The sequence below is a fragment of the Rhinopithecus roxellana genome, chromosome 5, assembly GCF_007565055.1.
Source record: "Rhinopithecus roxellana isolate Shanxi Qingling chromosome 5, ASM756505v1, whole genome shotgun sequence".
Taxonomy (NCBI): domain Eukaryota; kingdom Metazoa; phylum Chordata; class Mammalia; order Primates; family Cercopithecidae; genus Rhinopithecus; species Rhinopithecus roxellana.
In genome coordinates, this window is record NC_044553.1 from 129,166,982 (window position 1) to 129,182,242 (window position 15,261).

Genomic DNA, 15,261 nt, shown 5'->3' on the forward strand with positions numbered 1-15,261 from the left:
AATTAGATTTTTTGTTGTTGAATTGTAGGAGTTATTTGTATATTCTGAATATTAACCAAATAACAAATACATGGGTATGGAAATATTTTCTCCTGTTTTGTAGGTTGCCATTTTACTTTGTTTACTGTTTGCTTTGCACAAATTTTTGAGTTTATGTATCCCCGGTTTGTCTATTTTTGCTTTGGTTGCTTGTGGTTTTGGTGATCTATTCAAGAAATCATTGCCAAGTCCAATGTCATGAAGCTTTTTCTCTATGTTTTCTTGTAGCAGTTTTATAGTTTGATGTTTTAAGTTTAGGTCTGTAATCCATCTTGAGCTTATTTTTGCATATGGTGTAAGATAAGGCTCCAACTTCATTCTTTTGCATGTTAGATTCCAGATTTCCCAACACAGTTTGTTGAAGAACCTCTTTTCCCTATTTCTGTGTTCTCTCTTCTGCTCAGTTGGTCTGTATATCTGTCTTTATGCCAGCACCATAGTGTTTTGATTACTATAGCTTTGCAATATCTTTAGAAATCAGGAAATGGGAGGCCTCTAGCTTTGTTTTTTGTCCAGATTGTTATGGCTATTCAGAGTCCTTCAAGATTGCATAATAATTTTAAGATTTTTTTTTTCTATTTCTGTAGAAAATGCCATTGGGATTTTGATAGGGATCTGCAGATTGCTTTCAGTAGTATTGCCATCTTAACAATACTAAATCTTCCAATTCATAAACTTGGATGTCTTTCCATTTATTTATATTATCTTCAATTTCTTTCAGCGTTGTTGTATAATTTGTTTTTTTTTTTTTTTTGGAGAGGGGAGGGACAGAGTCTCACTCTGTCACCAGGCTGGAGTGGAGTGGAGTGATCTCGGCTCACTGCAACCTCTGCCTCCCAGATTCAAGTGATACTCCTGCCTCAGCCTCCCGAGTTGCTGGGATTATAGGCGTGTGCCACCAAGCCCGGCTAATTTATTTTGTATTTTTAGTAGAGACAGGATTTCACCATGTTGGTCAGGATGGTCTCAATTTCTTGACCTCGTGATCCGCCCACCTTGGCCTCCCAAACTGTTGGGATTACAGGCGTGAGTCACTGCGCCCGGCCTATGTTGTATAATTTTCAATGTACGTGTCTTTCGTTTTCTTGTTGAAAATATTCCCTAAGTATTTTACTCTTTGATTTCATTTTAAATGGATTTTAAAAATTAATTCCCTTTTTGGATTCTTCATTTTTAGTATTTAGAAATGCAACTCTTTTCTTAATGTTGGTTTTTATATCCTGTAACTTTATTATTATATCCTGTAACTTTATTTTTATATCCTGTATCCTTTATTCTAACAGTTTTTTTTCTTTTTGGTGGGCTAGAGTTTTCAACGTATAAGATCATGTCATTTGAGGCGGTGGCTCAACGCCTGTAATCCCAGCACTTTGGGAGGCTGAGGCGGGCGGATCACAAGGTCAGGAGATCGAGACCACGGTGAAACCCCGTCTCTACTAAAAATACAAAAAATTAGCTGGGCGCGGTGGCGGGCGCCTGTAGTCCCAGCTACTAGGGAGGCTGAGGCAGGAGAATGGCGTGAACCCAGGAGGCGGAGCTTGCAATGAGTCGAGATCGCGCCACTGTACTCCAGCCTGGTGGACAGAGTGAGACTCCGTCTCAAAAAAAAAAAAAAAAAAAAAGATCATGTCATTTGCTAACGGAAGTAATTTTACTTCTTACTTTTCTCATTTAATACCTTTTATTTCTTTTTCTTACCCAATTGCTGCTGACTCTGGCAGGGCTTCTGATAGTATGTTGAATAGAAGTGGTGAATGTGTGCATTCTTGTTCCGTTTGTGATCTTAGAGGGAAAACTTTCGGTTTTTCATCATTGAATAACATTAGCTGTGGTCTTTCTATATATGGCCTTCATTATTTTGAAGTAATTTCCATATCTTTCTAGCAAATTGAGTGTTTTTTGTTTTTGTTTTTGTTTTTGAGACAGAATCTTGCTCTTGTCACCCAGGCTGGAGTGCAATGATGCGATCTCAGCTCACTGCCAGCTCTGCCTCCTGGGTTCAAGTGATTCTCCTGCCTCAGTCTCCCGAGTAGCTGAGATTGCAGGTGCCCACCACCACACGTAGCTAGTTTTTGTATTTTTAGTAGGGACGGGGTTTCACTGTGTGGCCAGGCTGGTCTCACACTCCTGACGTCGGGTGATCTGCCCACCTTGCCCTCCTAAAGTACTGGGATTACAGGCATGAGCCACCATATCTGGCCTTTTTTTAAATCACAAAAGGATGTTCTTTTTAATGCATTGTTGAATTCTGTTTCTTGGTATTTTGTTGATTTTTTTTGCATCCGTATTTATTAGGGATTCTTTTTTCTTGTAGTAAATTTGTCTGATTTTGATATCTAAGTAATGCTTACTTAACATTACTATGATTATCAAAATCATAAAGTGATTTTGAAAGTGTTCTGGGCCAGGCGCGGTGGCTCAAGCCTGTAGTCCCAGCACTTCGGGAGGCCGAGAGGGGCGGGAGAATGGCGTGAACCCGGGAGGCAGAGCTTGCAGTGAGCTGAGATCCGGCCACTGCACTCCAGCCTGGGTGACAGAGCGAGACTCCGTCTCAAAAAATAAAAAAAAAAGAAAGTGTTCTGTCCTCGTTAGTTTTTTCAAAGAATCATGTTTGGTCGAGTTTTCAGTGAAGCCCTGGTATTGTTGGACAGTTACTGGTTGAATCTCTGATAATTATAGGTCCATTCAGAAGTTGTATGTATTTGTGACTCAGTCTTGGTGGCTGTGATGTGTCTCCATTCTCAGGGGCTATCAGATTTGTCGGGGCATAGCTGTTCATACCGGCCTTTTACGGCCCTGGTTGCTTCTGTGGCAGCGGTTGCTGTATCTCCTTTTCTAATTTCCAATTTTTGCTATTTGTGCCTATTCTCTTCACTTCTTAGTCTAAGAATTTGCCAGTTTTGTTGATCTTTTCAGTGAAACAGCCACTCCTAATTTTGTTGATTTTTTTCTATTGCAAAAATTTTCTATTTTTCTCTGTTTTGTTTATTTTAACTGTAATTTGTTATTTCCTTTTTTTTTTTTTTTTGGTAAGTTTGAGTCTAATTTGTTCTTCATTTCCTAGTTCTATAAGATGTAAAGTTAATTTGTTGATTTGAGGTTTTTCTTCCTGTGAAATATACGTTAAAACAGATTTTCATTTTACAGATGAATTATGTAAATATTTAGTTGTATAATTTTACTTTTTTAAATCATATATCAAGCATTCTTGACATTGAGACTATAAAAATGAATAAAACAGTTCTTAAAGGTTAACCTATATTTCAAACACTTGAAAATACTAATTTGTTTGTATTTATTTTTTTCATGAAAATCGTCTTGTTCTATATTTAATAGGTTTTTGCTTGGTTCATGGTTCTAAAGAGTTCACAACTGTAGGTTTAGTCTTGAAATAATCTAAATTCATTTCATCCCATTGTAACAGACCCTACATCGTACTGAATATAGCTGTGTCACAGATGTCTCTTACAATCTATTTCTACAAGGCCTAGAACTATTTGGGATACCATTGCTTACTCTTACAAATTTGTACATTAAAAATAACTTTGAGACGGAATGGAGTTTTGTAACATCCCAGAAAGAATTTAAAGAGGCTCCACTTACGAGAAATTACTAAGCAGTGGTTCTTAGCTTTATAGACTAATTACATAAGCCTTGAGTTCTTTCTATTTTATATCTGCTTTTTAGACTTCTCACATGTTCATTCTGCTGTACCTTCTGTAAATATAAAGGTCACTCTACTTATAGTCATGTTTTCCTTTTAATCTTTCCCTTTTTATTTTTTATTCTTTGCTTTACTCACCATCAGTTTTTATATTGCATCTAACAGTTCATATTTCTCGTTTGTCATTTCTGATTCTAATTGTAATTCTAATCTTATTTGTTCAGTGTTCACTGTCACATCTTCACTTTCTGGCAGCTGTTTCTATGGCCTCATCTTCTTAGTGCTTGTATTCATTGCTTATATTCCAATTGTCTTGTACATTCATTTTTTTAGTGAACTAAGCCAGACACAGAAAGACAAATATCACATGTTCTCACTGATATGTGGGAACTAAAAAATGTTGAACACAGATTTTATAGCTGACACACATATGCCTGTCACCTAGATTCTGCCATTAATATTTACACTGCTTTATCTTATAACCATCCTTGTATCATCAGTCCATCTTAATTTTTATGCCTTTCGAAGTTAATTGCTAACATCAGTACACAGCCCTCTAGGTGAAACCGTTTTTAAACTGATTGCTGTCAAGTTGTCTAAGGTAAACTGACCTTCCAAATATGACTTATTCCATAGGACTTCTGTTTGTAGCACTGTCCCACTAATTCAGTCATAGAAATAAATAATTGGAAAGTATTGTCTGTTTGAAATGGATAAGTATTTTCATGTGTCTAACTTTACAGGACTTTTACTAGAAGGTCTCGCTTGGCCTTCATTGCTGACTAAATAAGAAAAGTTTGTTTTATTTTAAAAATCAACACATTATAACATACTTTTTTGAGTAAAAAGAAAAGTAAATGTAATGTGAAGAAATTATGGCAAGTAAGCTATAGTTCCTCTTCCAGGAATTTTGATTATGAGCAGCTGATAAGGTGTTGCTAAAGGGACCTCATCAGGGAAATTCCTTTCTTTCCTTCTTTTTCTTTTGCATCCTCTCCTTTTCCTCTCTTTTTCCCTCTTTCCCTCTTCTCCTCTTGTCTTTAATAATACTTGGGGAAAGGTACACCTTTTATTTTATTTGCTGAGGGGAAAGAGAGAGTTAAGAGACCAAATGATTAGACGGCAGGGTCACTGGAGGGCAGAGATAAATAACATCCTAAATTAAGGGTTGGCAAACATTTTCTTTAAAAGGCAGGTGGTATTTGTTTTAGGTTTTGCAGGCCTAGAGTACTCAACTCTGCCATTGTAGTATGAAAAACAGCCATAAACTATATAGTATATTGTATTAGTCCATTTTCACGCTGCTGATAAAGACATACCTGAGACTGGGGGGAAAAAAGAGGTTTAATTGGACTTACAGTTCCACATGGCTGGGAAGGCTTCAGAATCATGGCGAAGGTGAAAGGCACTTCTTGCATGGCACTGACAAGAGAAAATGAGGAGGATGCAAAAGCGGAAACCCCCAATAAAACCATCAGATCTCGTGAGACTTACTACCACAAGAACAGCATGTGGGAAACTGCCCCCATGATTCAAGTTATCTCCCACCCGATCACTCCCACAACACATGAGAATTAAGGGAGTACAATTCAAGATGAGATTTGGGTGAGGACATAGAGCCAAAGCATATCATATATAGTATATTTATAAATGAATGAACTTGGGTATGTTCCGGTACACTTGATGGACACTGAAACTTGAATTTCATATAATTTTCACATCACAAAATACTCTTTTTTAAACTTTTTCCGGCCATTTAAAAATGTACAATATTCTTAGCTTAGAGACATACAAAAACAGGTGATGAACTCGGTTTGACTCATGAGCTATGATTTGGTGAACCATATGGTACAAGGATTAACCTTGCACAGGAACTATACCAAAAAGTCGTTATTAGTGTATACTTTTCCAACATAGAGGCCCCTTTATGTGCTCTAAATTTTGTATACCTTTTACATACCCTAAATTAGATAGTAATACAGATGAGGTCAGATAAATTAAGGTGTCATTGGAGTGAGGAAAAAAGAAGAATGCTTAATGTAGTTGATTCCACCATTAACATGGAGGTTCTGACCTGGCTTCCTTTAGTCCTGTCTCGTCAGTGTAGCTGCTGTTTGTTAACTTGGCACAGAAAGGCAAATCAAATACAGGGGTCTACTTTCATATCCTCCTCTTAATAGTTATTAAAAGCTCAAGTTTAGTAGCTGAGTTCAGATCTCTTATTAGATGTATGACGTATTGATGTAATTTCTCTGAGCATCAGCAGAATGAAGGTTTATAGTGCTAACTCATACACTAGTGAGGGTGATAACAATTACAACAGTAATAGTACTGGCTAACACTTTCATTTGCTTAGTATGTGCCAGGCAGTGTTCTAAGCACTTCGTATATATTAACACATTTAATTTTCTCACAATTGATAATGTGAAGAATAATAATACTCTTATCATGGTAATGCGCGTAGATACTACCACTTAAATTATGAGGAAACTGACGTACAGAAAGGTCAGGTAACTCATTCAGGGTCACATAGTTAATTAAGAGGTAGAGCCATCATGTGAACTTGGACATCTGGCCTCAGAATGCGAGCTCTTAACTGTTAAGGTTCATTCCCTTCTAACGTGGGAATGTCTATAAAATGCATAGCACATAGGTCCTCAAAAAATTAGAGATAAATTAACTTTTCAGAATATAGTGGTTCCATTTCCTCAAGAAACTTGGTCTACCTTTGTGGTACCAGATATATGCATAAATGTGAGGTTCACATTATGATTCTTCAGATTTTTTTCCCAGTTGCACATTAGTTATGAGATTTTTTTCCATAGAATTCTTCAGTATTACTCATGTTAAAAAATAATTGTTTGGAAATGAATCACCTTCTGCAAAACAGTATAGTCAAAATGACTTAGACTCTGAAGCTGAAAGACTCCTGGATTCCTATTCTTGTCTTGGTTGTGTACTTTCTTTGAGATCTTGGTTTGGTGATTTGACTCCAGTTCTATTTCTCTCTTTGGCTGTGGACTGAAGATAATCCTCAGTGTCGTGATGCTCAAATGAGATAACCTATGTCAAAGTGCCTGCAGTGTGTGTAATATGTTATCAGGCATCCAGCAAATACTCGTTTCTTGCTCACCTCCCTATGACATAAAATAACTTTAAAATTAGAACTGAAGGGACTCATAAAGCTGGGAAAACTGAGGCCCAGACAATTATTTCCCTAGGATCCTACAGCTACTTAGGGACAGAAGGATGACACTTACTGCAGGTCTTCTGATTTTTCAGTCTCATTCTGTTTGTGCTGATCACTCTCCTCCTATGTAGTATGTAAAGAAGTACTATGTGTCTGACAGGTTTTGGGGAGGTTATTTTAGTATAAAAGCTCACATTAAAAATATCTATCTTAGTATTTTGACTTTTATAATTTTTTTAAAAATCAGAGACAATTTAGTAAATCTTGGGGCCATTCAAATCATGTATATGAAGTTTTAAAACTGCTATTGTTCTCCCCTTATAGTTATTAATTTTTAATATGCAAGTAGCATCCTTATTATGGAAAGAATAAATAAGAAATCAAAAGATGGAAGAAGTTTCAAAACTCATTTAATCACATCATCCAGAGAAAATGCTCTTAATGCTTTGAAATAACAATGGGTTCATCCTACACCTGCTACTTTGTAACTGACTTTTGTCAGTCAGTGATATATCAGGAAGACTAGGCAGTTCCTTGTCAAATTCAAATCTTGATAGTTTTTATTTTATTGTGTGACCTATTAGTTCATTTAAGTAATCTTTTATTAAACATGTTGATTTTATTCAGATATGGAAACTGCATTTTTGTAAAATTGTCAAATTGTTTTCCACAAGTAGGATCTCATTCATATGGTATTCATGTTTTTAAGACTTCCGATACATATTCACTATTTTCCTCTAGAAAGGAAATACCTGTTTACATTTTCACCGGGGAAGTCACTGTAGTTTGGGAGAACGTGACATTATCTCCCTTTCTTTACTGAAGACTAACAATGTATGTTTTAAATTTTCTGGATTCTCCATTCCCCTTTTGTTTTTACATGTTTTCACTTTCATATTTTGCATAGTGATAAATCTGTGGTAACAGTTTTTAATTTTCAGGTTGGGTTGTTTATAGCTTCATAGATAAAATGTCTTTAAGTCATGTTTATGCAATTTTTACGTGTGCTTTGTGAGTTTTCTTTTTTCTCTTTTTTTTTTTTTTTTTTTACGTGTGCTTTGTGAGTTTTCTTTTTTCTCTGCATGCAGTGAGTGGTAAATTTGCATGGAACATTTGAAAAAATATAAGCACCAGAATGAATTGAATCTGTGTGAATTATCACTTTTTGTCACCTACCTGGATAGTTTAGACAGTCAAAGTCCTTCTTTTGAGACAAAATTTGTCTCTTCACTTACTTGCTGTCTTGTTACTGAGTTTCTCATGATTAGCAAGATGTAAATTCTCTGCCATTGGTCATTTAGTCCTACATGTTAGTAAGATAATTCTGTGAATGTTTTGAAAATTAGATGAATTATTTTTCTTATAATTTTGATTCTTTGCAGTTTTTATTTCCATACTTGTGAATTTGGGACCAAAAGGAATAGCTATGACTTACGTTTCTTTGGATCCAGTGGTTTATTCTACTGAAATTATGGTGTTCTCATCATCAGTTAGTAGAAGCATAGACTCTTTAGTGTTGAATATAGAGATAATGTCATCTAACTTCTTACTTGATCACATCCTCCCTCAGTTTTGGTAGCTCTCTCGGAACAGCTAAAATAGGACATTAATCTGTGTACTTTAAGTTCACAGAGTAAAAGGAATATAAGATTTTGCATGATGGAACTTAAAACATTCCATCTTGTGATATGGAACTAAGGAGGAGGTTTAGTGATAAGTTTTAGATTTAAGATTGTATACTTTGGAGCCTCTTTTTCTTTTTTATTTTCCTTTTTTGTCTTTTTTTTTTTTTTTTTTTTTGAGACAAAGTCTAGCTCTTGCCCAGGCTGGAGTGCAGTGGTACAATTTCGGCTTATGGCAGCCTTGACTTTCAGACTCAAGTGAACCTCTCACCTCAGCCTCCCAAGTAGCTGGGACTACAGTGCACGCCACCACACCTGGCTAATTTTTTAAAAAATCACACGTTGTAGAGAGTAGCCTCACTATGTTGCCCAAGCTGGTGTTGACCTCCTGGGCTCAAGTAGTCTGCCTGCCTCAGCCTCCCACAGTTATGGGATTGATTACAGTCATGATCTACCTCACTCAGGCTGCAGCCACTTTCTTTCAGTGTAACACTAGCTTTGGGTATTCCACTTACAAATTTATTTTTAAGTCTCTCATGTGGTTGATAATTGGGAAAAATAGTTTTTATTCCAGATAGATATTCTGTGTTAACTGTAAGTCAAATGTTTACAAACTGTTAAAAATGAAATAGTGATTATGTAAAGGAAAACTGGATTTTCCTAATACTAATTTTTAAAATGATAGAATCCTAAAATTCTTAGCTGTAAACCTGGTGATTTTTCAGCTGTTGTACTAAACAACTTAAGCACATATACCATCAGACGAGCCCCCCTCCCCCCTTTTAAACCAAAGGAATGTATCCTCTGTTAATGCAGTCAGTAAGCATTGACATTCTTTATCATAATATCCTAGAAAATATTTATTAGCTCTTTCAGTAGTCAGGGGTTGTTGGTAAATAGTGCATCTCCATTTTCTACTTGTCATCTTCGTACACAGGTTAATCACTTCAGTGCTTGACTAACTTTTGCCTTGATGATCTGTTGAGCTTTGTACATGACAGCTATACTAATCACTGTGCTTATTGTTTGACTGTTTGGTACAGGAAGCGAGCAGCTGCAAAGCATCTAATAGAACGCTACTACCACCAGTTAACTGAGGGCTGTGGAAATGAAGCCTGCACGAATGAGTTTTGTGCTTCCTGTCCAACTTTTCTTCGTATGGATAATAATGCAGCAGCTATTAAAGCCCTCGAGCTTTATAAGATTAATGCAAAACTCTGTGATCCTCATCCCTCCAAGAAAGGAGCAAGCTCAGCTTACCTTGAGAACTCGAAAGGTGCCCCCAACAACTCCTGCTCTGAGATAAAAATGAACAAGAAAGGCACTAGAATTGATTTTAAAGGTAAGATGTTTTATTTTTAATCGAGAATTGTTGGCTGAAAACCATGTGGGAGATTTAAATGTATGAGTTTTTATTTGTTTTTTCTTATGTGACATTAAGACATTTTGATACCGTAGAACCAATATTTTGTTTTGGTAAAGGACAGGAATAATAACTACATTTTACAGGTTTAATCGTTGCTAATTAGAAGCAGATCATATGCCAAAAGTTCATTTGTTAATAGATTGATTTGAACTTTTTAAAATTCTTAGGAAAAAATTATTAATTGATAGTTAATCTCCAAAACTAGGCCACAACATCTATTTAAGAAGTAGGAAGAGGAAGCAGTGGGTTTTTTCCATTTTTGAAGGCAAGACAAAATTTTATGATAGTTATGTGAGAATTCTACATTTCCTTCAAATATATGCTTCTCACTCTCCTCCCAGACATTTGGTACAGTCATGCTGCCAAGGGTCATGACCTACCAAAGACAATCTTCACTCAGGTCTTTTGTTTTTTAAATGGTCCTGTGTCCAGAATTCAGGATTCGATTACCTTGTCGCTAATACTAAAACTCCAAGTTATTTTCCTCAGTGAATGTAATAAGTAACAAGGTAATCGAATTTTTGAATGATTGCCAGGGCTTAGCGCCCCGCACCCCCACCCCCATACACACCCAGAGGCAATTGTATTTTAAGAGAGAAAGCTTTTTGTTTATGACATATAAGTGACAGAATTTTAGAGGCATTTGCCTCTAAAACTTTCAGTAACATCATCTGAATCAAGTTTGAAAGAATTAGTGAAGTGGCATTGTGTTATAACCTCTACTGTTTCCACAATAAAATTATTTTCGTCACTTTACACAACTTTGTTGCTTCAGAGCGTATAGTTCTGTTTCATGAATTAGCTCACACACTATGGAAAAAATAGGTAAATGTCTATATATATAGTGTGTCAGTATAATGTGGAAGCTGCATTGACTTTATTGTACACAGTTCTCCAGTAAGTGTGCACCACAGAGTACCAGTAACTGAATGCAGAGTGCTGGCACAGTGGAATGCGGCCAGCTGGGGGGATGTGATACATGAGGAACGTACTCATCTGCTCTTTTGGCCACATGCTCCATCTTAGAGATGCTTATTGTGTGGCTTTATGCCCCCACCTCTTTTTGCTCAAGTCTGCATTAGTTAGCAGTTTTGACCTTTCCTTTTTCCTGCTTTCTAATCTGCTACTGTTACTATTCCCTGTTCTTTACTGGTTTTTTTTGTTTTTGTTTTTGCAGTGTTCTACAGTTACTATCGTATATCAGAAATTAGAAATGCTTTCTCTGCACTAGTACTCTTATTTTGATTATTAATTATGTTTATTAACACTAATCACAAAGTTGCGTCTTAAGTAGTCTGCACCAAACTCTGTTTTTGTGTAAAAGGTTTTTAAGTGCAAAATTTAAAAGATTGAGTATTTTCAGGGACACATTTATCACAAGAAATCTTACAAAAAATGTCTTATTTAATATATTCTCAGTAGAACACCTCTATCAGTAAACCAAATTTTATGAATGTTCATATCTAATTACAGTGTTTTTTGACTAATTTTTATCTATATACCTGAAAAATTCAGTTTAACGTATTAAACACTACAGGCCAGGCATGGTGGCTCATGCCTGTAATCCCAGCACTTTGGGAGGCCAAGGCGGGCGAATCACGAGGTCAAGAGATCGAGACCAGCCCAGTCAACATGGTGAAACCCCGTGTCTACAAAAATACAAAAAAATTAGCTGGCTGTGGTGGTGTGCACCTGTAGTCCCAGCTTCTCGGGAGGCTGAGGTGGGATAATCGCTTGAATCCAGGAGGCAGAGGTTGCAGTGAGCCGAGATCGTGCCACTCCAGTCCAGCCTGGCGACAGAGCGAGACTCCGTCTCAAACAACAACAACAAAAAACACTACATGGAAAAAGTATAGGTACATTCTATATAGGATTAGTAGACTGTCAGAATCATTTGAAGATGTTCCGAAAGCATGACGTATCAACAAAGGACATGTGAGTCTAGAATGGCGGTCCCTAGGACAGGCTGTATTACTGCATGCAAAGCAAGTCTTTGTTAAGCTTATGACTTGCTCAGGAAGCAAAGTGTTTTATGTCTTAATAGGATAGTAGTATTTTCTGTTACATTTTAGGAAATTAGATAGGGGTTTTGCATTGTCTTGTAAGAAGGTATTATAAAAATTTTCAATGAAAATAATGAGAAATAGACTTCCAGTGGTTTTACGCTTTTGGGGAAAAGGTTACTGATGTTTAGCAAAAGATGCTTATATATTCTTTTTTTTTTTTTTTGAGATGGAGTCTCGCTCTGTCGCCCAGGCTGGAGTGCAGTGGCCGGATCTCAGCTCACTGCAAGCTCCGCCTCCCGGGTTTACGCCAATCTCCTGCCTCAGCCTCCCCAGTAGCTGGGACTACAGGCGCCCGCCACCTCGCCCGGCTAGTTTTTTGTATTTTTTTTTAGTAGAGACGGGGGTTTCACCATGTTAGCCAGGATGGTCTCGATCTCCTGACCTTGTGATTCGCCCGTCTCGGCCTCCCAAAGTGCTGGGATTACAAGCTTGAGCCACCGCGCCCGGCCCGATGCTTATATATTCTTAATAGAACAAACCTGAGAATTAGTTCTTAAAGTATTAAGGCCCGTAAAAGAAACTGCAAGTGTTGACGCTCTTGTAGCTGGGACACAGATCAGATCCTTAGTATGATAAAATTTGGTATTTTTGTGGTTCAATTTTTGGAGACCATTCAATGATCCCTTACATTTTATATTGTCTTTCATTGTGAAACAGATATATTATAGCAGGGGTGGGAGTCATCAAAAATTCTACATGTTGTACAGTACATGTATAAGGGTATGTTTGGCACAATGGAGGTAGGATTGTGTGCCTCTAAAATTAACCTCTTAAGTAGTTAATCTGATGACGATAAGTATGTCACTTTATTGATGAAAGGGGAGAATTAAGACTATTCTCAGTATTATGTTGGTCAGTACACAAAATATATCATTTGTTTTTACCTGTAAAATAAAATATCTTTCATCCTATTAGCCAGAAGAGGGAAAGCATTGGCCTAAAAATAACACTTATCTCAAAAAGTTGGGAAATGTGGTCCAACTCTGTGCCCAGGAAAAGAGTATGAAATAGATTTTGATGACTACATAGTTTCTGCACTGCTTGGCAGCTCATAAGTTGCCTTCTTCGCACTGTTTTTTTTCATTGCTCAAAAACTATTTTCTGTCACTCTATGAGACTTAGTCTAACCTGGATCCTGGCTGCAGAAAGCAGTTTCTGCTTAAGACCTGATGAGAAATGGTATATTCTTCTCAATCACTCACAGAATGACTACCCTGGAACAAACTAGGAAGACCCAAAATGAACCAGTTTTCTTTTAATACATACATAGATGCTGAAGGAACCTTTCTTAGGACTTTGCCTTCTCAGTCTTTTGGGAACAGAGTACTGAAACAAGAAAACTCCCAGAAGACTAGTAGTATTTCTGTTCTGCAGTGAGGTTTTAAGAGCTGTATTATGATTAATCAGTATATGACACATTGGTTCATATTTATAAATAAGCTATACATTAATAGATACCTTGATTATAAAGAAAGTTTAAACTCTCCTGATCTCTAAGAGTTATGCATTGTTGAAAGAATGTAAAAGCATGGGTGAGGTCATTGGTGTAGGTAGTTCATTGAAAAAAATAGGTAAGCATTGAATTTTGTTTGCTGAATCTAAGTATTAGATACTTTTAGAGTTGTATATCATAAATGATGTTGAGACTACAGTGTTTGGCTGTTTTACTTTTAGAACTTTTTGCAACAGGGTAAACATGCATATTATGAAAATAAATGTTCTCTTTTTTCCTCTGATTTTCTAGATGTGACTTACTTAACAGAAGAGAAGGTATATGAAATTCTTGAATTATGTAGAGAAAGAGAGGATTATTCCCCTTTAATTCGTGTTATTGGAAGAGTTTTTTCTAGTGCTGAGGCGTTGGTACAGAGCTTCCGGAAAGTTAAACAACACACCAAGGAAGAACTGAAATCTCTTCAAGCAAAAGATGAAGACAAGGATGAAGATGAAAAGGAAAAAGCTGCATGTTCTGCTGCTGCTATGGAAGAAGACTCAGAAGCATCTTCCTCAAGGATAGGTGATAGCTCACAGGGAGACAACAATTTGCAAAAAGTAGGCCCTGATGATGTGTCTGTGGATATTGATGCCATTAGAAGGGTCTACACCAGATTGCTGTCTAATGAAAAAATTGAAACTGCCTTTCTCAATGCACTTGTATATTTGTCACCTAACGTGGAATGTGACTTGACGTATCACAATGTATACTCTCGAGATCCTAATTATCTGAATTTGTTCATTATCGTAATGGAGAATAGAAATCTCCACAGTCCTGAATATCTGGAAATGGCTTTGCCATTATTTTGCAAAGCAATGAGCAAGCTACCCCTTGCAGCCCAAGGAAAACTGATCAGACTGTGGTCTAAATACAATGCAGACCAGATTCGGAGAATGATGGAGACATTTCAGCAACTTATTACTTACAAAGTCATAAGCAATGAATTTAACAGTCGAAATCTAGTGAATGATGATGATGCCATTGTTGCTGCTTCGAAGTGCTTGAAAATGGTTTACTATGCAAATGTAGTGGGAGGGGAAGTGGACACAAATCACAATGAAGAAGATGATGAAGAGCCCATCCCTGAATCCAGTGAGCTGACTCTTCAGGAGCTTTTGGGAGAAGAAAGAAGAAACAAGAAAGGTCCTCGAGTGGACCCCCTGGAAACTGAACTTGGTGTTAAAACCCTGGATTGTCGAAAACCACTTATCCCTTTTGAAGAGTTTATTAATGAACCACTGAATGAGGTTCTAGAAATGGATAAAGATTATACTTTTTTCAAAGTAGAAACAGAGAACAAATTCTCTTTTATGACATGTCCCTTTATATTAAATGCTGTCACAAAGAATTTGGGATTATATTATGACAATAGAATTCGCATGTACAGTGAACGAAGAATCACTGTTCTCTACAGCTTAGTTCAAGGACAGCAGTTGAATCCATATTTGAGACTCAAAGTTAGACGTGACCATATCATAGATGATGCACTTGTCCGGGTAAGTTGGGCTGCTAGATTAAAAACCGAATAATGGGGATATCATGATACAGTTCAGTGAATTAATTTTAAAAGTGACTGAAAAAAATGATACCATATAGCACAGGAACACATGGACATTTCTGATCTTAGATCTAAGTGTTATACTTTTGTTGTTCCTGTCCAAGTTTATAGATGTTTTCTACAAAGTGTCGGTTGTATTATATAATGCTCTCTCTATCTTTGAAAAAGAGTGGATTTTCTAAATCTGGAATACTGGATCCA

At 36.7% G+C, this 15,261-nt stretch overlaps 1 protein-coding gene across 7 annotated transcripts in view; it reads left to right on the top strand.

Annotated features, from left to right (window-relative positions):
* UBE3A (ubiquitin protein ligase E3A) overlaps window positions 1-15,261 on the top strand; it is a 103,288-nt gene that overhangs the window by 54,544 nt on the left and 33,483 nt on the right. For all 7 annotated transcript variants that reach the window (XM_010356044.2, XM_030930311.1, XM_030930313.1 and 4 more), the window contains 2 exons: window positions 9,559-9,857; window positions 13,752-14,998. In XM_010356044.2, coding sequence (XP_010354346.1) covers window positions 9,559-9,857; window positions 13,752-14,998 — 1,546 coding nt within the window. The remainder of the gene's footprint in view (window positions 1-9,558; window positions 9,858-13,751; window positions 14,999-15,261) is intronic.